Source organism: Nematolebias whitei, chromosome 22 (assembly GCF_014905685.2).
Source record: "Nematolebias whitei isolate Nwh7 chromosome 22, NemWhi1, whole genome shotgun sequence".
NCBI classification, from domain to species: Eukaryota; Metazoa; Chordata; class Actinopteri; order Cyprinodontiformes; family Rivulidae; genus Nematolebias; species Nematolebias whitei.
This window is the reverse complement of record NC_056519.1, coordinates 8,174,176-8,196,983: the sequence shown is the minus strand read 5'-3', so window position 1 is coordinate 8,196,983 and position 22,808 is coordinate 8,174,176. Positions and strand designations below refer to the sequence as shown.

Genomic DNA, 22,808 nt, shown 5'->3' with positions numbered 1-22,808 from the left:
TCCAGTGTCTTCAGAAGGAAAGAGACATGAAGAAACGATAAAGCCGATAAATGAAAACGAGGTAGATAATTTTAATTTATCGTGCGATTAATTGATTTATTGTTTATCGCGACAGGCCTATACTGGGACGCTGTGTTTGGAGAAAATCCTTCTCAGTTTCTCAGATACTCCAGCAACATAAGGGATGACGATGTAGTGTCTATATTTTCCTTTTATTGCATTTGTTAGGCTTATCAAGAGACAACTCTATACACCGCTGCTCAATACCGGGTCACAGAAGCATTTTGTTGTCCGCAGTTTCCCACCGAGTGTGAACAGAGGCATCAGAGCTGCCCGCTTGAAGTCAAGTCCGCTGGAACAGATTTGTAACAAGTCTGAACAGCCTCTAAGTGTGATCTTACAAAGTGTTTGATCCAAATACGTCTGCTTTAACTGGGCCAGTGTCTTTCACTCATTCGTTTTCCTCATTTTTACATGCGAGTCATTTTTAGAGTTTAATAAGTCAATCTACTCTCGCAGAGTAATTATATATTATATTGCTGTTGTTTTGTTTCTTTTATTTTAGTGTTTGCTTATTTCCTTTTTATCTTTGTTTTCTGTGCCTCCTACAAACCCCGCTAACCCGTAAACTAGCCTGTGTGTGCGTGTGTTAATTTTAATCATGTTAATATTAATTTATTCCACCTATGCTTCCCGCCTGGAGTAGAATTCCTCTGTTTGGCCCATACCCTAGGTAAGACGCTCTCCTTTTTGCTCTCTGTGTCGTTTGTGTGAGGGGAAACGGGAACAATTGTTGCTGCCAACCTATAACGAACGAAGCCACATTAATATTTTGGCTGTTTGCTGATTTAGGCATAAAACTATTTATTTGTTGAAACTCCGGCAGGAAAGCCAGCAAAGCATAGGTGACACTGGCGTGACTGAGATTGATTTCCTCTTTGCTTTGTGTCATTTTCTTTCTTAGTATTTCCCCCCATCGCTGCTTCTTTACCATTCTCTCTTCCTTTCTGTCGCTTGCCTTCGTGTCTCTTCTGGTCCTCACGCCTCTCTGTCTTGTCGCTCTTCGTTGTCCCGCAGCCTGCTGAAGAAGATCGAGAGAGAGACGTGGAGGGAGAGCGGGATCTCTCTGATCGCCACGGTCACTCGGCTGATGGAGAGGCTGCTGGACTACAGGTCGGAGTGCGCGCACGTGTTCCCAGAGGTGCACGCTCGTCTGTTTTCATCCCTCCGCTGTCGTCTCACGCGGTTGTTCGTGTTTCTACTGCAGGGACTGCATGAAGCTGGGCGAAGTGGACGGCAAGAAGATTGGCTGTACTGTCAGCTTACTGGTAAGCTAGCCACTAAAACTGTCTTTAAGCTAACTGGAAGGCAAATGTTTAAATGACACCACTTCACTGGAGTGGTGTTCTGTGGATGGTTATGAATAATCAATATCTTACCTGTCGTAGATGGTTCTTTGACGGATCAAAACCTTCATAGTTCGTGCGGCACTTTTTACAAAACGTTACATTGCCTCCGGTTTCACCTTGCGCAGTTATTCTGGCAGCGATGTCATAGTTGCTGGTTGTGTCACAGGAAGTGCTACAGCTAGCTGCTGCTGTTTGTGCTCGCAAACACGCTAAGAATTTTGTGCACCTTAGCGTGTAATGTGAAACAGACTGTGATTTCTAAAAGTAGTTTACAAAACTGAAAGGCCTAATTTATGCATTCAATGATTTTTTTTTTTGTGCTCGTTATAAGAATTTATTTGTAGTTTATTTAATTGTTATTACTATTTTTTTTTTAATTACCCACCCCCTATTTGTTTTTCTTTCTTTCTTTTTTTTGACTCAGAGCACTGACCTGGTAAACTTATGTTTACTTTTTGTTTGTTAAAATCTACTTATGGGAAGAAAAAACAACTAACTATATAAATAAATAAGAAAGAATAAAATAGCAATCGAACCATTATAAATTTTAATTTGGTTTAAGATGACAGCAATCCACTTTGGTCTTGGTCATTCTCGGACTAGCCGTTAGCTTGTCAGTGCAGGCAGAATCTAACTTTATTTCTTTAAATTTGTATTTTTCAAATAGATATCTACTGCAGGTAAGATATTAATTGTTAACCATTCCTCAACATCCTAATTACAAAGGATGGAAACTAGAGTCAAACAAAGAACTTTGTTCAAACAAGAGAAACGTGACGTACGTCGGGGGAGCGGATAGGGTGGCCAGATCCCGACACACTCATCACAACTTATTTATTATACATCTCACAACACATTAACCAATCTCTGCAGTGACAAGGATTTTTCTTTTCCAAGATTTTAAGAAAAAAAAACTTTAACTTGTATGTTTTTTTAATTTACCACTTTAAAGTTTATCAGAAAGCAAAAGCTTTATTAAACTTTTCTTTAAAGTTGAACATTTTTAAAGTTTATCATAAAAAGAGAAATAAAACGTACGTACTACTAAATAACACCAGGTCCACACAAGTCCACACCTGCCTGCAGCCACCTTGAAGAGCACCTGGATGGAGCAGCCGACCTGTAGGACTGAGAGCTGCGCTCGGTGTAAACTCCGGTGATCTCGGCTGTTTTCTTGTCTGAGTGGCAGACTTTTTGGGTTTGAGTAGAAATGTGTCCGTAGATTGAAAGGCAGATTAATGAGCTGTGTGTTTCCTGTGCGGGTCACTACAGTGTCGCTTCATGTCGTGTTCTCCTCCATGAGAAGTAGAAAAATAACTTTGACAAACTCCACAAAAAGCTTTCTGAGGACCAACTTCCGCTGACCTCACCCAGTTGGAAGCTGTTTCCCAGCTTGTGTTGGAGCTGCATTTTCATTTCTTTGACATTGTACAGTGTTCTGGAAAACTGAATCCCTTTTCTTGCCCCGTTTTTATTTTGATTGTGTGAATGAATCATTCACATTGTTGAGATCCATTTTTCTTCCGTGCGTTTTTCGGCATCTTTCTCGTTCCACATTTTTTGTGTTATTTCAACAAATCATATATTAGAACATTTTTGTGCTTCTTCTAACTTCTTTCTGCTAATTTCAGCTTGTTATGCTTCTTTCAGCTTATTTCTGCAAGTTTCAGCATTTTCTGCTATTTCGGCTACTATTTAGCTGTTTATGCTAATTTTAAAAAAATTTCAGCTAATTCCACATTTTTTCCACGTTTTTCAACCTACTGGTAATTTATCAAAAATGTGCTATCTCCACTTCCTTCTGGTAATTTAGCTACTTTTCTGTTGTTTTTTGCTAATTTCAGCTTTTTCCACTTCTTGTGCTCATTTCTGCTTCTTTCAGCAACTGTGTTCTTTCTGCTTTCTTCTGCTAATTTAAGCTTGTTCTACATTTTCAGCTAGTTTTTAGTATTTTTTTTTAGCTAATTTCAGCTGTTTTCAGATAAAATTCAAGTTTTTTGGGTAATTTCTGCTACTTACAGCGTCTTTCAGCTAATTTCAACTTGTTATGCTCCTTTCAGAATATTTATGCTAGTTTCAGGTTTTTCTGCTATTTCAGCCATTATTTAGCTGTCTTATGCTAGTTTTAACCTTTTCAGCTAATTCCACATTTTTAAAGTTTATTTCAGCTCATTCCACTTCCTTCTGGTAATTTAAGCTTCTTTCTGTTTTTTCAGCTACTTTTCAGCACTTTTTTGTGTGCAAATTTCAGCTTTTTGAGCTAATTTCCAAATTTTTGTGATCATTTCTGTTTATTTAAACTTAATTCTGCAAATATGTGTTCTTTTTGCTTTCTTCAGCTAATTTAGGCTTGTTCTTCCATTTCAGGTAGATTTCAGCATGTTTTTAGCTACTGTCAGCTGTTTTTCAGCAAGTTCTTAAGCAATATACATTCACACTGCATTTTCACAGGAAATGCATTGTCTCTAGTTAAATATGGTGGCACGCTGGATGGCCATGGTGCAGGGATGCTGCTGCGGATTGTGACTGACAGTGAGACAGAGAGAAACAGGCGTTATCCAGTGGCTAAAATTACAGCCGCTGGATAACGCATGCCAATTATTCATTTATATTTTTGACTTTTCATAATTTGACTGGGTCAAATGTGGGACACCGTTTTAACTTGCAGGTCGCCAGGAGAGGAGTTAAAGATGCGAGACAGTCCCGCACAATTACATCTGGTCACCCGAGGAGCTAACCGAAGCAGCAGCTAAATAATTCAGTGGAAAGTCGCCTCGTTTGACATAACCACCTCTTCCTGGCAGTTATGTCAAACGAGGTGATGGATGGTGGGGGTTTGTTTTCAGCATTTTCCTCAAGCTGAGAATTAGCTGCTAAAAACTGAACAGCAAAACAAATCATTTAGAGTTGTTCCCTAAAGGCCCTAAAACCAACGTTGTGAACTTTGCACAAAAACAACTTGGACCCATAATATACCAATCCATCATCGGAACAAGTCAGAACTGCAGTTCTTGGGACGGTTGCAAGAAAAGAAAACTGTCAGTCTAATCCAGGATATAAAAATAATTTAGATGAAATTGACTGAACGAGACAAATGTCTTTAATACTCTTGCTTAGCGTGAAGATTTAAACTAATAAAACAGGCGCTTTTTATAAAAAAGGAAAAGCTATTTGTAAAAAAAAACGTCTGTTTGGGTAAAATTTTTCTAAACAAAACCCCATATTTAAGACAAAATGCAGGCACCGTGACGCTTTTTAGATTTTAAACAAAAAATTAATAATTTTAGTAATTTTGGACACAATTAGCACTGAAAGCAAATAAAGACAATGTAGCACTTCAGCTAGTATTTTTGAGTTTTACTATCCAATAAAGTAGTAGTACTGTCATTTAAAATGATTCTTCCTGTTAAATGGTGTTGGGGCATAAATGTGTTCCCTATAAATGATGTACATCTTAATCAGAAATCTGTAAAAAAAATAAATCTGCAACTGATATTTTGCACTTTTACTTTTAGGTTCCTGTTCTCCCACGTGTCTAAACTAAAATTGTTGTAATCTTATTTCTCTTTCCCTCATTTCTTTCTGACAGAACTTCTACAAAACAGAGCTGAACAAGGAAGAAATGTACATCCGTTACATCCACAAACTGTACGACCTGCACCTAAAGGCGCAGAACTACACAGGTACACTAAAACCTACGACAGCTGCAGTTTCTTTAAGCCGCCAGAGCCTGGCATGTTTTCTGAGAAGATAAAATCACTTCCAGCTGCTCCTACGTGATGATGACATCTTTGCTTCTTTTTATCTCTGTGTGCATCTCAGAGGCGTCGTACACCCTGCTGCTGTACGACGAGTTACTGGAGTGGTCTGACCGGCCGCTTCGAGAGTTCCTCAACTACCCCATGCAGAGCGAGTGGCAGAGGAAAGAGTTTCTGCATCTCACCATCATCCAGAACTTTGACAGAGGGAAGGTGAGCTGGAACACGCCTTCTCAGCTTTTTATCAAACAAAGTGCACCTTTTTTTTCTTCTGGGTAAAACCTGTTGAATCAAAGGACGTCAGTGCAAAGGATACTTGAAATTCCAGCATGCAAACACTTTCAGTAGCAATGCATAATAAAACCCAGTACTTACAGGGTATATTCCTGGTATTTTCCAGGTACGCACCTGGAACCTATTGGGATATTTACTTTGTACCTATTGGAGTACGTGCCTGGTACCATTTGGAGTACCGATCTGGTACCAATTGGAGTAAGTGCCTGGTACCTATTGGAGTACATGCCTGGTACCTATTAGAGTATGTGCCTTGTACCTACTGGAGTATGTGCCTAATACCTGTTGGAGCACGTGCCTGGTACCTGTTGGAATACGTGCCTGGTACCTATTAAGAGTATGTGCCTAATATTTATTGGAGTATGTGTCTGGTACCTGTTGGTGTATGTGCCTGATAATATTTATTGGAGTACATAACTGGTACTTGTTGGGAGTACATGCCTGGTACCTGTTGGAGTACGTGCTTGGTACCTGTTGGGAGTACATGCCTGGTACCTGTTGGAGTACATGCCTGGTACCTGTTGGGAGTACATGCCTGGTACCTGTTGGAGTACGTGCCTGGTAACTTTCAGTGAACATACCTGGTACCTATTAGATAGTACCTGGTATCTTTCGGGGCACGTGCCCAATACTTATCGTGGTACGTAAGTGGTATCAATAAGGTACCTAGGTAGTAATTGACATATTTTTAGGAAGTCACCTAGCATGTTTCTACCTGGTACCAAGTGGGTACCTACAAGGTATGTACCCTGTAAGTTCAAGGTGACAAGTCCCCTCAGTATAAGACCTGATTCCTTTAGGTCCCTTGTAAGTACAAGATAAATACCATGCAAGTACCCAGTAAGTTCTTTGTTAAGGTTAGGTTAACCCTAACCCTAGTTAACATACCAAGTATCTTACTTGTGCAAATCCAGTACATACCACGTATATACCAGGTACTTTGTAATCAAAATATTGACATTTTCTCAGTTTATGTGATTACAAGCTGCTCCTTAATGGCAAAGTACCTGTACCAACACAGGTACCAGGTATGCTGCCAGTGGCACGTTTGGGTAACCATGGCAACCACATATCTGTGTGTCTCTCACTCCCTGATAGCACTCTTATCCACAAGCAAACTATATATTGTATTGAAAATAATTCTGGACCGTGAGTGGCTAAAACATCTGACACAGGTCAATTGTTATGTGTCTGGTGTTTTTATGTAGAATCTCGGGCATCTAATTAAAAAAAAAAAAAAGTTCTGTTCTCGGCTACAATGAAGGTCTTAAGTAGTTTGGTTGGGCACTGATTTTAGAAAAAACAAAAACACAATTCATCTAAATGTAGAAATATTTTTGTGAAAGAAGATAAAAATACTGTAATGATTCTCACTTGTTCTTTATTCCTGTTGCTCTCTTACTGGTTCTGAAGTACGAGATGCTCTGTGTTGCTGCAGGGGCTGTTGGGTAGTGAGTGGGGGTGGGGGGTGGAGGAGTCTCCTTCTGTTTTTTTTACCCCTGGGTGCCTGTGAGAAAGATGGCATGGGTCACGGCTGAACAGTAAATGTACTGTAAATGTGTAAAAACTGTAGAAAATGCAAAAACGCCAAATCGGTTATGTTCCAGCTATGAACTGTGCCTAAATTAAACACATCAATGATTTGTCTTTGTTTTACCACCAGAAGGCTTTCGAGTATGCTGCCTGCCTGGATGTATATTCTATATGTTTTCCAAAGTTTGTGAGGAGTAACAAATCCAACATCATGACAGAAGCACAAGATCAGTAGTACTTACGTGGATCTACTAGGTGACCTCCACTCCTCTACTTCTTGGTGGTTCTCCTCATTGTGTGAACATTTATGAAGCATTCACACTATTGTGATCCATTTTTCTTCCGTACGTTTATCAGCATCTTTCTCGTTCCACAGTTTTTGTGCCGTTTCATCAAAATCATAAATCAAAACGTTCAGCTCTTTCAGGACAATCCTGCTATGACACAGCTTTTTTTTTAAAAATTTTTATATTTAGCGTTTTCTGCCACTTTTTTCCTCATAGAAAATTAATTGAGCTCATTTTACATCCTTCATATATTTAGATGTGTTTACAACCTTTTACTGCTCCTTTCACACTTTGTTCTGGTTCAGCTTCTTTCGGCTTCCTTGTGCAAATTTAATCAGTTTTTAAGCTATTTTCAGCTAATTTCATCTGTTCTTTCAGCTGTTTTGTGCTCCTTTCAGATTCTTTCTGCTAACTACAACATTTTTTGTGCTTCTAACTTATTTCTTCTGATTTCAGCTTGTTTTGCTCCTTTCAGCTTATTTCTGAAAGTTTCAGCTTTTTCTGCTATTTCAGCTACTATTTAGCTGTTTTCAGCATTTTCAGCTAATTTCACATTTTTTTGCACTCATTTTAACTTTTGTCAGACTAATTCAGCAAAAATGTGCTCTCCACTTCCTTTTGGTAATGTAAGCTTCTTTCTGCTTTTTTGGCTACTATTCAGCTGTTGTTGTTTTTTTTCCCCTCAAATTTCTGCTTTTTTCATATAATTTCACTTTTTTTGTGCTTATTTCTGCTTCTTTAAGCCTAATTGGGTACAGTTGTGCTCTCCACTTCTTCTAGTTTAAGCTTCTCTCTGCCTTTTCAGCTACTTTTCATCTATTTTTTGCTAATTTCCGCATTTTTAGCTAATTTACTAAATTTTGTGCTCATTTCCGTGCATTTAAACCAAATTCAGCAAATATGTGTTCTTTCTGCTTTCTTCTGCTAAGGCTTGTTCATCCATTTCAGCTACATTTCAGCACGTTTTTAGCTAATTTTAGCTGTTTTTTTTGCAAATTATCCAGCAATAAACATTCACACTGCATTTTCGCAGGAAATGCAATTTCTCTAGTTAGATTTAATATTTGCCGATCCAGACTGAAGCTCGTTGGCTACACACAGACAGATTTTACAGTAAATGGAGTCCATCTCCAGATAATGTGTGAATCATTAACACTTTGTTGTCTGGATCAGTCTAAACGCTGGTGGCTGTAATTAAAGCAGGTTTCACGTTTGACACCACTCCTCAGATGAAGCCACAGTGGCGCTGGTTCTGACTCACGGGCAGGAGTGAGATCACAGCTCAGACTTTTGATTCATCTCAGATATGCTCCTAAACGGTGCTTTGTGCTTCTTCCCACATTTTGCCGTTCTATCTGTTTATCTTACTCCAGTGGATGTAGCATGCAAATAAAAAAAGAAGGGTGGTGGGAACATCCAAAGTGTCCCTGATGAATTTCACAGCACTGCAGAATGATTAAAATCACTCACTCGTTACTCAGAGTCCACTTTTCCTTCACGTTTACCAGCTGCCGATGCGTTCAAGGGACCAGTAGGCAGCAGGAAATGAAAGCTTCAGTGGTGGTTGGAGGCTTCTGACTCCAGCTGTTGACTCAGCTGCGCCATCAAGTGGTTCAGCAACAATCAGCCGGAGCAGGAGCTTCTGCTTTTTGCTGACATGTTTGTCTTTTTTTTTTGTTTTTCTGTGTTGCCAGTGTTGGGAGAACGGCATCATTCTGTGCAGGGAGCTCGCTGACCAGTACGAGTCCTACTACGACTACAGAAACTTGAGCAAAATGAGGGTAAGTTAAAGGAAACCTTAAATGTGTTGAGCATTATTTTACATTTCATAAAGTATCTATGTTATGGCCCACCTGCTAAAAAGCAGGCAATGATTTTTTAGCCTGTTTGTCTGTATTTATGCGTCTGTTAGCAAAATATTTCATTAACCAGGAGATGGAGTTCAACAAAACCTTTACAAAGTAATTATTAGAGTTGCATCTACAACTGATTAACATTTGTAGTCAATCTAATTCAAGATGGCCACCACAGCTAATCAATTCCAGCCAACAAAAAATGGCTACAGTTCTTGTTAGTTTTACAGGTATTTAGGTAAAATTTGGTTTAGTAGTAGCTTTACCCTAATCTCTAAATTATACTCTGACTACTAGCAGATTGTGTGAGATCTTTACAATAAACTGCCATAAACTAATTGTATGTCAATGCTGCCTGTCTGTTAGCAAAATATTTCATGCACCACTGGAAGGATTTTAATTAAACTTTTATGAAACAATCGGTAAATGTTTCTTTACAGCTGTTTATCTTCTGGAATCAATCACAATCATGGAAGCTGCCACAGTTAACTGATATAAGAAAACACAAAATCTGGTATAACTCGATCAGATTAACAGTTACGAGGATAGTATTTGGTGTGGTAGTAGCTGAATTCAATCCCTAATCCATACTCGGAGTGCTAGGAGATTACGCAGGAAATTATTTAAACCGTTTCACCAAAACATCGACCAGAAACTTGGCGATACGCATTCCTTCGAGGAACACTTCACTTTTAATTTAATCTGTCTGATTTGTTTGTTTGTTGATGCATGAATTGATTTTCTTCCGCAGATGATGGAAGCGTCGCTCTACGACAAAATCATGGACCAGCAAAGACTAGAACCCGAGTTCTTCAGAGTTGGATTCTATGGAAAGAAGTTCCCTTTCTTCCTACGGGTAAAAAAAAAAAAAAAAAATCTCCATTGTTCCTTCTGTTTCTTAAACCTTAAACAAATCTTGCAGAAAGAATTCACTCCTTCAGCGTTAAGGTGACATTCAGCAGCTGTTTAATGATGTAACCGCCTCTATTGGTGGAGCTGCAGTTACAGCACGAGGCCACCAGATGGCAGGCTAACCCCGCCCTCCTCTCTCTGATCTGACGCAGAATAAGGAGTTTGTGTGCCGCGGCCATGACTACGAGAGGCTGGAGGCCTTCCAGCAGCGGATGCTCAACGAGTTCCCCCACGCCATCGCCATGCAGCACGTCAACCAGCCAGACCAGACCATATACCAGGCCGACGCGCAGTGTATCCTTGGCTGGGTGGAATTCTGTCTGTTGGCAAAATATCTCATAAACCGCCGGATCAATTTTAACAAAACTTGCAGAAAATAATTATTGGATATGCAACTCTAACTGTTTACATTTTGGAGTCAACCCAATTCAAGTTGGCTGCCACAACAACGTGACTCTTAAAAACAGAATAATGGCAATAACTCAGTCAGTTTGACAGATATCGAGCTGAAATTTGGTGTGGTAGTAGCTGAAATTGATTTACAGCATATTTTCTGAGCACTAACAGATAGTTAAATTTTTTGCTTTTAGTTTGTTGGAGTCGACTGTGTCAGCCTGTTAGCAAAATAACGCACGCACCACTGAATGGATTTTAATGAAACTTAGAGGAAATAATCACTGGACTGTGGGGCCAGCCTGAATCAAAATGGCTGCTACAGCTAATTGCCTTTATCAAACAGAACAAATGGCTTAATTTAAATTAATCTGACAATTAAGGTTGATTTTGATACGGTGGTAACTGAGAGTCATCCACATCCTGCATTATGATCAGGTTCCTGTGTAAACCTGGGTTTTTTTCTAGAGCTGCAGCTAATGCTCTCCCAAATGTAACGCCAGAAACCGACACAACGTACTAATTCATCACAGAAAATAAGGCTTTAAGTAGGGTGATTATGCATTCATTTGTGTGATGTAGGTCGACGTATATTGAATGCGTGGCTGTAAAAGCGACTCCGTGCATCGTTTTTTTTTTTTTTCTAATTCCATGCCCCTCGCTGTCCATAAATCAAGTCCCTGACTTGCATTAACCCCCTCCCCGGTTTTCCTTCCCATGCATTGTTCAGCTCCATTCATAGCAAATGTGGGCCTCGTTAATAATTCACGCAACTGTACGGGGCAACTGTTGGCCTACATAGAGGAGCGGCAACACGACGTGAGGCGATCGGGTGCTACGAAAGAAAGTCCAGCAAAGCAGGGCTTTCTCCCCTAAGTCTGGCCTGACAAAACCTAAAAGACTACCCGTACTTCAAAAATGACGAGTACCACAACACCGGTTCCGTCACGTAAACTCCATATTTCATTTCTGAGCGTTCTCTCATGAAAAGGGGTGCCCCATGTGATATTTGAAGCTTTTTTTCCCCTTTCAAAATACACCAATCTGACAAATAAAGTGAAAGGAAAAATAAGCTCCGCCCATCCCAAGACTTCATATATTAAAGTCGAGGCTAAACATCAAAGTTCATGCTCAATAATCCAGGTAAAAAAAAAAAATCCCAACATCATCAGATCATCTGGACGGTTTATTTTAATGTTGAGACGTTTCATCCTTCCTTCAAAAGACTTCATGAGTCCAAGGAGCCACAACAAAAGCAGCAAACTCACATAGTGGACCAACCAGTTTGCTGGTGCTAAGATGGTTTCTGGGGCCCGCCCTCTCCCCCGGCGACTCTTCTGAGGCAGCCATAATCAAAGTGGTTCAAAACAAGTCTTTTGCACTTGTTTCAAAAAATAAAAATGTGAAAAATCTTTTGAACCACTTTGGCTTTGGCTGCCTGGGACTGAGTTTGTTGTGGCTCCTCGGACTGATGAAGTCCTTTGGATGAAGGACGAAACGTCTCAACAACCAAAAAAACAAACTGTTCAGATGACCTGATTGAACTTTGTTGGATTAAAGACTAAGATTATTATAAAACACTGGTTGTGACTAAGTTTGACCATTTAAATTCCAACTTGTCCAGTAGCCAGATTCAAGATGGCCGCAGGACGATAAGCCACGCTCTGCTTGGCTCCCGTTAGCTCTCTTTAAAAGCTGCCTTTCATAATAATAATCTTGCCGCCTCCGCGTTGGATTCTTCTCCTGAGATCGGCGTTGTCGCAGGATTGAATCGAAAGAGCTACAATGTGAAAATTCAGAAATCTGTGGCCGCTGCACCTAGCAGCCTCGGACCGCGGGGCTTCTGGAATGGGAAAATTGGCTCCGCCCTCACCGTGCTCTAGAAAGACCATCGAGTCCCTGAAGTCGAGACATTCTGGCTTCAATACAAACCGAATTTTCGGCGATAATTAAGTTGAGATGAAGACTGCTCTGGCAGATGATTTCAACTTTATTAAGGGCGAGCTCCAACTTTTCCAGTACTCGCAGTAAATGCGCCACAGCTAAGATGACTCCTTTCCGAGTGTACCTTTCAGCTCTTTGTGTAAAATGTTGCCGTTGTTCAGCTGCTGATGAGTGACTGTCTGAGCAGAGGTTCTCACGTTAACACCAATCAATAGAATATTTGTCCGAGTGCTCAGCCGTTCGTGTCACGAACGCTCATGCGTTTGAATTCACACGTCTTCGCTGTCCTCCGTTTTGTGAAGCCGCTCATCAGAGTTCCTCATCATGAAGGCGAGGCTTTGTTGAATCACTCCGACAGGCCTCACGAGTCACATGTTCTGTCGGGTTTTTCCTCCCGTGAGCCAAAAGTAGAAACTCGACTGTTTGCGTCAGGTTTGCCACATTTCTTCCAGGTCATCGGGATAAAAACATTGCGGTGCTTTCCCTTCGTTGCTCTCCTGGCACTTTTCCTTCACTCGCGGTGCTTTCAGACCTGCAGATCTACGCCGTTACTCCCATCCCGGAGAGCCAGGACGTGCTGCAGCGAGACGGAGTGCCCGACAACATCAAGAGCTTCTACAAGTTTAATCACATCTGGAGGTTCAGATACGACCGGCCTTTTCACAAGGGCACCAAGGACAAAGAGAATGAGTTCAAGGTACAGGGGAAAAAAAAATGTATCTATGAAGTCACGGGGAAAATAAAGGGGGAAGCTCCATTCACGAAAAGACTAGATACTCCCCATGATTCAGCAGTTTGTAGAACCGTCTTTTAGGCCTGTCGCGATAAACAGTAAATCAACTAATCGCATGATAAATGAAAATCATCGACCTAATTTTCATTTATCGGCTTTGTTGTTTCTTCATGTCTCTCTCTTTCTAATGACGACACCGGATGACAAAAGGCTCAACTCCGGTGCTCTTCACTGACCCCTCCCCTTTCTCTTGTCTCTTTAAAATCCATTTTAACTGTCCAAAATTGCGTTTTTGGATCATTTAAAGCAGCTAAGCTACGAGCTAAGCTAACAGGCCGACTTGGGAAAAAAACGTCTATCTTGTCTAAGCTCCAAAATTCACGGTTGAAACCCGTGCCTTTGTGTAAAAAGTTGTTTTTCTCTGCAAAAATAAGATGAGAACTTGTTTACTGATTTTTTTTTTTTTTAAAAGCTTTGTGTAACAAATGCTATGCTAAAGAGCTCCAACCACACCGAGCAGCCGCCATTTTGAGAACTGAAAAAAAGGAAAGCGAGACAGCCCATGTCACATCAAGAGGCCTCCCTCCCATTTTTCTTAGAGACGCGCTGCTTTTTCCCTCACTATCCATCCTTTGGTTCAAGCTGTCTAATACTGCCATCCGGTGGTAAAAAAAAAGGTACTGCACACAAAACAAATTAACCAAAATTTCTTCTTAAATTTGACAATAATTACTAATTATTGTCAATTACAAACAATATTATCGTTTATCGCAATAATTTCTGAGACAATCACCCAGCAAAATTTGTTATCGTGACAGGCCTACCATCTTTAGCACCCATAACTTGTAGTTTTCTTTACGTTGCTTCAGTTCCTTGAGGTTTGCAGACATTAGATGCTTCTCTTGACATCCCAACACAGGAGTTCAGGCTGGTTGAGGTTCCAGACTTCAACTAGATCATTGCAACAGCTGGAGTTTGTCTTTGTCAGCCATTCTGTAGTGGATGAGCTGCTGTGTTTGGGACCTTTGTCCTGTTTTATGACTCAGGTTGAACAGACGGCCTCACATTTGAGTAAAATCCTTTGGTCTACAGAGGAGTTCAGGGTCCACTCGGTCATTGCAAGGTACCCAGGTCTCGTGGCTACAAAACCAGCCCACACCATCATCCTACTATCACTGTGCTTTACCGTTTTTATGAGATATTTGTGCTTATTTGCTGTGTTTTGAGTTTTACTGAACGTGACGCTGTGCATTGTGGGTCCAAAGACATTGTTCCAGGTGTTCCAGGTGTTATATGGTTCCTTCGGATGCAAACTGGAAACCCATTTTCGCACCCTGTTCTCTGCAACCCTTCCACACAGCCGTAGTTGCTCAGTTTTTTTCCAACTGTCCCGTCACGAACTTTAACGCCTGAGGTATGTCGAGCCTGACATGAAGCTGTTTGAGCATTGCACAGTCTGACCTCAGGGTGAATTTGCTGGTAAGCCCACTCCTGAGAAGATTGACAGCTGTCCTAAATGTTTTCCACTCATGAATATTTCTCCCTGTAGACTTGCGGATTCCCACGTTGCTTAGAAATGACGATGCAGATCAATTGGCAGCAGCAGTTGTTTGTTTTTTAAGGTCATTGCTGTTGTGTTTCCACCTTTGCATTGTATTGAAACCCACCTTTTTGCTCCAGACTAGCAAATTACCAGGTAAATTACCAGGATCAGATCATGGTTATGTTCTGGTGTGGAAACCTTGGAGAAGTGAAAGAGGTTTTTTCTTCTTTTTTCCCATGACTGTATTAAAGAACACTTAAATCATTTTAAATAGTTATTTTGACATACAGTATTCACAAATAGTTTGTTGGAAAAATACTTGGTGGCCTTTGACTGTAAGGGGAGCAGCTGCAGAATACTTATTACTATAAAACACGAAAATGTAACTTTTTGTGACCAATTTAAAAGTTAAAATCCTACTTTAAGCACATTAACATTTTTCTCCTCAGAACTATTTGTCTTGGTTATTTATTATGAAGTGCGTAGGTAGTGGTAGTTTGCAACCGGGTATTAATCTGAAGAGCCCGCATGTTTTATTCATCAGGAATGCTAATTGCGCACAAAATTGCAGGCGCTAGTCAGAGCCGTAGCTTTCAGACACGTGCACATCTGGAACACAGAGCTCAGTTTTAGAGTGAATGCTGATTTAGCATTCATACTATAGTGATCCTGTTTCTCTTTATTCTTCGTCTTTTCCTCTGTTTCTACTCTGACTGCTTCTTCTGCTACTTTATTCATCCAAATGTCAAGAAGTTTAGCTCGTTCTGACTGGGCTTTGGAATTTTTATACATGTCAAAATATTTTCACCACTTTCTGCTTTTAGCTAGCTTTTTAGCTTTAATCTTTTAAGCCAGTGCCTTAATACTTTTAATTATTGTTTTGTTGCTATTAGCTTTTAGCTAGCGTTTTGCAACGTTTAGCTATCCTTTCCAACTTTTAGTTTGCAACCAGCCTTTTGCTACTTTGACCTTTTTAGCTAGCTTTTTCTCATTTAAGCTGGCATGTGTACTTTACTATTTGATTATATTTGGCTATTATTAAATTTTAGCTAGCATGTTGCAGGTTTTAGTTAGCGTTTTGTTAATTTTAGTAATTTGCTATTTTTCTTTAGTTGTGTTATGATACTTTTAATAAAAATGTTGTTACTCTTACATTTTAGCTAGCGTTCTGGCATTTTTAAAGTTAGCATTTTGCTACTTTTCTCTTTAAGCTAGCATTTAATCTCTTTAAATTAGCAATTTGCTAATTTTTGCTAGTGTTTTACAACTTTTATTAAGGTTTTTGGTCTTTTTTTTTTGTTTTAGTTAGCATTTTGCTACTTTGAGCTTTTAACTTTTTGCTACTTATACACTTTAATTTGTGATTTACTGCTTTTAATTAGCAATTTTGTAGTTTTTGCTTTTAAGTATGGTTTTGCTACTTTTACATTTTCATCAACATTTAGCTACTTTTAGCTTACAGTTGTGTAGTTTTACCTTTTTAGAAGCGTTTACTATGTTTTGGCTAGCATTCTGCAGCTTATACCTAGCATTTTACTACTTTTAGCTGGGTTTACCCTGGAGCAACCATTTTCTTTCCTTTAGCTTTTAACTAGTGCTTTATTTCTTTTAGCTTTAAGCAATCAGTTTCAAGCCTTTTTTTAAAATTAAATCAACAATGATCATTCACACTGCATCGTTACAGAAAATGCAGTTTCTAGTTCTTGTAAATATTTCATAATGGCACACGTTGTTTTCTCTTTGCACTTTCATCAAAGTTCTTTAGCTAAATTTAATCATGATATTGGATTTCCATGGCTGCTGAAATAGCTTGTAACAAAAAAAAATCTAATAAGTCATTAAAGTTTTAAAGAAAAGCCTTTCCCAAAACTAAACAAACTTCTCATTGGCCTTTTCCAAAAAGATTGGGAATTGTATTTATTTTTTATTTTGTTTTTAACGTCCTGCTTTTAATATATGTTTTTTTTTACCTCCCCCTAAGTTGTGTTCAGGTGGGTTTCGTGGCCTTTAAAAGCACAAAATCAATAGAAGGGAGCCGGGTTGTGAAGCAAGTCGGAAGACCCTCCTTCAGCTCGAGGATGCTGGATCAATACTGCACATCAGCTCTCAGCTGCTCTTTTTCAGAGTCCTAAAGCAAAAAAATCCAGGCTTGAAACTCAGCTTGAACTAAATCTAGTTGTCCTTTATCTGCACGTTGATGGTTGTTTGTGGCGATCCCAGCAGAAAACGTTCCGCTTTATAATCTAAAGTGCTTCAAACTTTGTGTAATCTAATACAACAAAATGAGTTCGAGGGACTTTCCGTAAACGGCAAACTTACCGTGCATAAAAAATGACCCGAACAGCTTTCTATCCCTCATGTTTCCTGACATGTTTACAACATAGTCTAAATTGAATTAAAGCTGCTCCTCTATCCAGTGAATCTGTTATGTTAATAGCCTCCAGTAAATACTAGAGTTTCCGTAGTTTACGTCCTGTCAAAGTGACCTTGTGGGATGTTGGCACGTTGACAAGCATCCCGGCTGACTGCAGAAAGCACTGGAACATGAATGATGATATAAGAGATGAGACACGACACCTGACCTGCACCCACAACCGGCTGTTTGCCGATATCTGTGCTCAGACCATGTTTTTATTCCTTAAACTACATGTTGGCGATTAAATTATTTTCAGTCTGCCAGAACTGGGGTGGGTGTGTGCGTCAGGCACTTATGGGTTTAAAAAAAAAATAAAATTCTGATTCTGATGGAAGTGTTGTGGGTTTGTGCAGAGCCTGTGGGTGGAAAGGACAACCCTGACGCTGGTGCAGAGTCTCCCAGGCATCTCCCGCTGGTTTGAAGTGGAGAAGAAAGAGCTGGTAAGTGTGAGCATTTTTAAAAGTCACCAGAAAGCCCTGAATGCAGCACACATCGCACACAGGAGGAACTGTAACAACTTGTCTTAGATTTGAGTTTAAAAAAATATATATTTTATTGAATAGAATACGTGTTTGATTTCACGGCCACTGGACGGATTTGAATGAAACTTTCAGGAGATAGTCCATAGATGTGCCACTACAACTGGCTTTAGAGCCAGTCTAAATAAAGATGACCACCACAGCCAATTAACCTTAGGAAACATAAAAATGACTATAAATCAGTGACTTTTACTAATGTATTTGCTTAACTTTGGTGTAGTAGTAGCTGAGTGTTATTCACATTGCCTACTCTGAGCACACCAATAACTGAAAGTCAACCACGTTTGCCGATTAGCAAATGAACGCATGAACCACTGGACACATTTTAATGAAATTCTCAGAAAAAATGTAATTGGAAATAAACTTTAGATACCTGTAACCTCATTTAATTTAGCTATCATAGCCAACTGACTTTAGGAAACACATAATTGGCTATAACTAAGCCTGTTGCGATAAACAATAAATCAATTAATCGCATGACGAATGAAAATTATCGACCTCATTTTCATTCACTGTCTATCGTTTCTTCTCGTCTCTACTGAAGACACTGGATGACAAAAGGTTCAACTCAGGTGCTCTTCACTGACCCCTCCCTTTCTCTTTAAAATCTATTTTAACCGTCCAAAATCGTGTTTTTGGATCATTAAAAGCAGCTAAGCTACGAGCTAAGCTAACAGGCCGACCTCAGGGAATAAACCTCCGTCTTGTCGAAGCTCCAAACTTCACGTTTGAAACCCGTGCCTTTGTGTAAAAAAAATTTTTTTCTGCAAAAACAAGCTGAGAACTTGTTTATTGACCTTTTTTTAAATTAAAAGCTTTGTGTGACAAATGCTATGCTAAAGAGCTCAAACCACACCGACTGTCTGCCATTTTGAGAACCGAAAAACAGGAACAAGAGACAGCCCATGTCACGTCAAGGGGCCTCCCTCCCATTTATCTTAAAGAGAAATGCTGCTCGCACCTTTGGTTCAAACAGTCTTATACTGTCATCCGGTGGTCAAGGAAAGGTACTACACACAAAAATTAACCTTTTCTTTTTAAATTTGACAATAATTACCAATTATTGTCAAATGTCAAACAATATTATTGTTTATCGTAATAATTTCTGAGATAATTAATTGCCCAGCAAAATTTGTTATCGTGACAGGCCTAGCTATAACTCAGTTATACAGATATTGACTAAACATTTGATGTGGTGGTAATTGAGAGTCATCCACAACCCACACTCCAAGTGCTAACTATAGCTAAAAATAGCTATAGCGCTATCAAATCTCAGTATAAAAGTTTTAGTCTAAAACTTTGACATGAAAGACTGCGGGTGATATGCACTTCGTCAAGAAATGCCAGGTCTGTTTTACTTTATGAGGCTAGAATCGCACTGTGTCGCACATAAATCTCCTAAAGACCCTTTTTGTTTTAGATGGTCTCGTTCAGACCTATATGGACTGAGTTGACTTAAAATGCCGTTTTATTTAATATTTTTCTATGCGTGCAAAAAGACAAAACAATGCAGGGTCTCTCTGTTAAGGTGTAAGTGCATTTTCTTTACTTCACAGCTGCTGAGCGTGGTGTGAAATTGTGAAACGTAAAGCCAGTATAGCCCTGTGATGGTTATGCAATAGTGTATGAAATGTGAAATTGGCAAAAGGATTAGGCTTTGTGTGAGACAAAAGCAGCTGCAGGCTGAAAGGAAGAGTGACCATTGAACACTATGTGCTGAAGTGACCATTTGCTACATGTTTGTTAAATATAAATAAAGATAAACATGAACAACTTTTCATATCTTCTATTAGCAAAATGTGTCATTAACCACTGGACATCAACCTTAGAGAGCACGACTGACTATAATTCCATGTTATGGATATTGAGTTAAAATTTGATATGGTAGTAGTTGAGAGTCATCCTCAACTCTTCTTCTGATCAACACATTTTGAATAGGATGCTTGTTTAAAACTTTGCCATGAAAAACTACTTTTATACATTTGTTCTAGTGTCTGTCCAGGAGAAACGTGAGAAAAAAATATAAATAAATGACAGCATGTTATTTATTTGGTTTAAAACAGCACACAGCAGCGAAAGGTTTAAAATGTTTTTAACATTGTAAATTAATTGTCTTTTTTAACGTTCAGCTATTTGTAAGAAGTTTTTCTTTCATTGCAATAAGTTTTTATTATAAAAAAAAGTCAAAAAAGTTACTACACTCAAAACAAATTCACCAAAATTCCTTCTTAAATTTGACAGTTACTAATTATTGTCAAATTTCAAACAATATTATCGTTTATCGCGATAATTTCTGAGACAATTAATCGCCCAGTAAAATTTGTTATTGTGACAGGCCTACCAGTGTGTGTGTAGTTCATTAATAATTTGACACTTCACGGAGCAGATGGTGTGTGCCCATGGACCAAACATGGCCCAGGTGCCTTCAGTTGACTTATACCAGGGCTATTCAATTAAATTGCCCAGGGGGCCACAGTTCCTAAAAGCCACGAGCTCAGGGGCCGGACATCCAGCACTTCCGGTTTGACTTAAAAATGAACCCATTGGTGGGCCAAACTGAGCTCACCTGTGGGCCTGATTTGGCCCCCAGACCCCCAGTTGAATAGCCTTGACTTATACTATAATACACCTTGTTTTGTTCTAAGGCTATTGCCTCTAAGCTCAAACTGTTACACCTCATCTAGTAGGTTTGAAAGATTTTGTTATGAAGCTGCCTGCAGTAAAAAAAAAAAAAAAAAAAAGAGCCCTAAAGTGTCAAATAAATGTTTTTGCACCCTCCGTGTTCACAGGTGGAGGTGAGCCCGCTGGAGAACGCCATCGAGGTAATCGAAAACAAGAACCTGCAATTACGCACATTGATCACGCAGTGTCAGAGCCGGCAGATGCAGAACATCAACCCCCTCACCATGTGCCTCAACGGGGTCATCGACGCCGCCGTCAACGGGGGTCTGGCCCGCTACCAAGAGGTATGAACGGCTCGACGGAGAAATGGCGTCAGACGGGCTTAGAGAAGTGAGAAGCGGTGACATATAGATTGCCTAATGATGTATGAAGGTGGGACGCATGAAGCGGAGGGTTGTAAGGGAAAAGGGAGCATTTCGTGAAGAGGGGGAATAGGTGAACAGCTGGATGGATGGATGCACAAGCGGCCGGGCGAAGGTTTGATCGAATTTATAGATGAGCAGAGCGCTAGAGAAGGGCGGGGTGGAAGCAGAAAATGAGATAGATGGCTGATGCTGGAATAGGTGGATGGAATGAAGCTTTCACTCAGTGGGATAGATGGGTGGATGGAAGGATGGATGAGGGGAGAACGCGGGGTCACGTCAAAAAAGAAAAGGCCGAAAGAGGAATGGAGATGAGGAATGTAAAGAGATGGATGGCTAATAATAGTGAGCTGAATGAGGTAGGAGTGTTTACACAGCTGCTACTTCGTACACCGAGACGTTAAAGACAGATCGGTGGAAAAAGAAAAAAAACCCAGTAAAACATTGCCAGTCTCCCTGGCAAACATTTGCATCTACTTCAGCCTCCTTGAACGCTACTTGAGAGATTGCTGGATAACAGCACAGTAGTTTCCACGAGGAGCACAACAGCCACAAAAAGAAAAACAACTTAAAATCTACTCAAGAAAATTGTTTTTACCCTCGACAAACTGAGTGGACTCTGTGTCGCATAGCAACTGCTGTGTGCGTGCGTCTGGGTCTAGTGTGTCGGATCTGTGAGCCGAGCAGAAGCAGAGTTTTGTGCATGTTAGGACGGTAATCTAACGGCACCAAAGGGTCACTTCCTGCTGTGTTTGTGTTTGGACAAGAACATCTAGCATATGTTTTTTTTTAGCTTCCAAAATACTTAAAACACATTATTTGCACGCACTCATCATATATTCAGCTTGTTTATTATTGTGTGCATGTTTATGAAGCGTTCACACTATTGTGATCCATTTTAGTTTTTGTGCTATTTCAACAAATCGTAAATCAAAACGTTCAGCTCATTCAGGACAATCCTGCGTTGACTTTTGGTATTGGTGAAACTTTAGCTTTTTGAAATATTTAGCCTTTTCTGACATTTTTTCCTCGTTGAAAATGAATTGAGCTCATTTTTCATCCTTCAAATCTTTAGATCTGTTTACAACCTTTTACTGCTCCTTTCACATTTTGTTCTGGTTCAGCCTGTTTCAGCTTCCTTGTGCAAACTTTCAGCTACTTTCAGATAATTTCAGCTGTTTTTTTTTTTCAGTTCTTTTAGATTCTTTCTGCTAACTACATCATTTTTGTGCTTCTTCTAATTTCTTTCTGCTGATTTCAGCTTGTTATGCTCCTTTCAGCCCATTTATGAAAGTTTCAGCTTTTTCTGCTATTTCAGTTATTTAGTTTATGATAATTTAAGTTTTTTCAGCTAATTCCACATTTTTGCGCTCATTTCAACTTTTCCAATTCAGGTAAAATGTGCTCTCTCCACTTATTTTGGTAAATTCAGATTTTTTTCTGCCTTTTTAGCTACTTTTCGGTAGTTTAATTTTTTTTTCTAATTTCAACCTTTTTCAGAAAAATTACTTTTTTTGGTGGTAATTTCTGCTTCTTTCAGCAAATGTGTTATTTCTGCTTTCTTAAACTAATTTAAGCTTGTTCTGTGTTTTCATCTACCTTTTTTAGCCTTTTTAATTTCAGCTGTTTTCATATAAATTTTATTTTTTTGTGCTAATTTCTGCATCTTTCAGCAAACGTGTTCTTTCTGCTTTCTTCAGCTAATTTAAGCTTGTTCTACATTTTCAGCTACCTTTTCAGCATTTTTTGTTAATTTCAGCTGTTTTCATGTAAATTCAAGTTTTTTGTGGTAATTTCTGCTACTTTCAGCCTAATTAACTTCTTTCAGTTAATTTCAGCTTGTTATGCTCATTTCAGCTTTTTTTCTTCTAGTTTTAACCTTGTTTTCTATTTCAGCTACTACTTAGCTGTTTTATGCTAATTTTAGCTTTTTCAGCTAATTCTACTTTTTTTTTTTTTTAGCTCATTTCAGCTCTTTCTACTTCTCTGGTTGTTTATGTTTTTTTTCTGCCTTTTCAGCAACTTTTCAGCTGTTTTTTTTTTTTGTTTTTTTTTTTTTTGCCTAATTTCATAACTGTTGTGCTCATTTCAGCTTATTTAAATCTAGTTCCAAAAATGTCTGTTCTTTCTGCTTTCTTCTGCTAATTTAG

At 39.3% G+C, this 22,808-nt stretch overlaps 1 protein-coding gene across 1 annotated transcript in view; it reads left to right on the top strand.

Annotated features, from left to right (window-relative positions):
* dock4b (dedicator of cytokinesis 4b) overlaps positions 1–22,808 on the top strand; it is a 173,047-nt gene that overhangs the window by 122,171 nt on the left and 28,068 nt on the right. Inside the window, exons 33-43 of the mRNA XM_037696152.1 lie at positions 707–733; positions 1,078–1,173; positions 1,268–1,328; positions 4,999–5,092; positions 5,232–5,380; positions 8,976–9,062; positions 9,886–9,990; positions 10,199–10,340; positions 12,914–13,080; positions 17,429–17,515; positions 20,404–20,580. Of these exons, the coding sequence (XP_037552080.1) occupies positions 707–733; positions 1,078–1,173; positions 1,268–1,328; positions 4,999–5,092; positions 5,232–5,380; positions 8,976–9,062; positions 9,886–9,990; positions 10,199–10,340; positions 12,914–13,080; positions 17,429–17,515; positions 20,404–20,580 (1,192 nt within the window). The remainder of the gene's footprint in view (positions 1–706; positions 734–1,077; positions 1,174–1,267; positions 1,329–4,998; positions 5,093–5,231; positions 5,381–8,975; positions 9,063–9,885; positions 9,991–10,198; positions 10,341–12,913; positions 13,081–17,428; positions 17,516–20,403; positions 20,581–22,808) is intronic.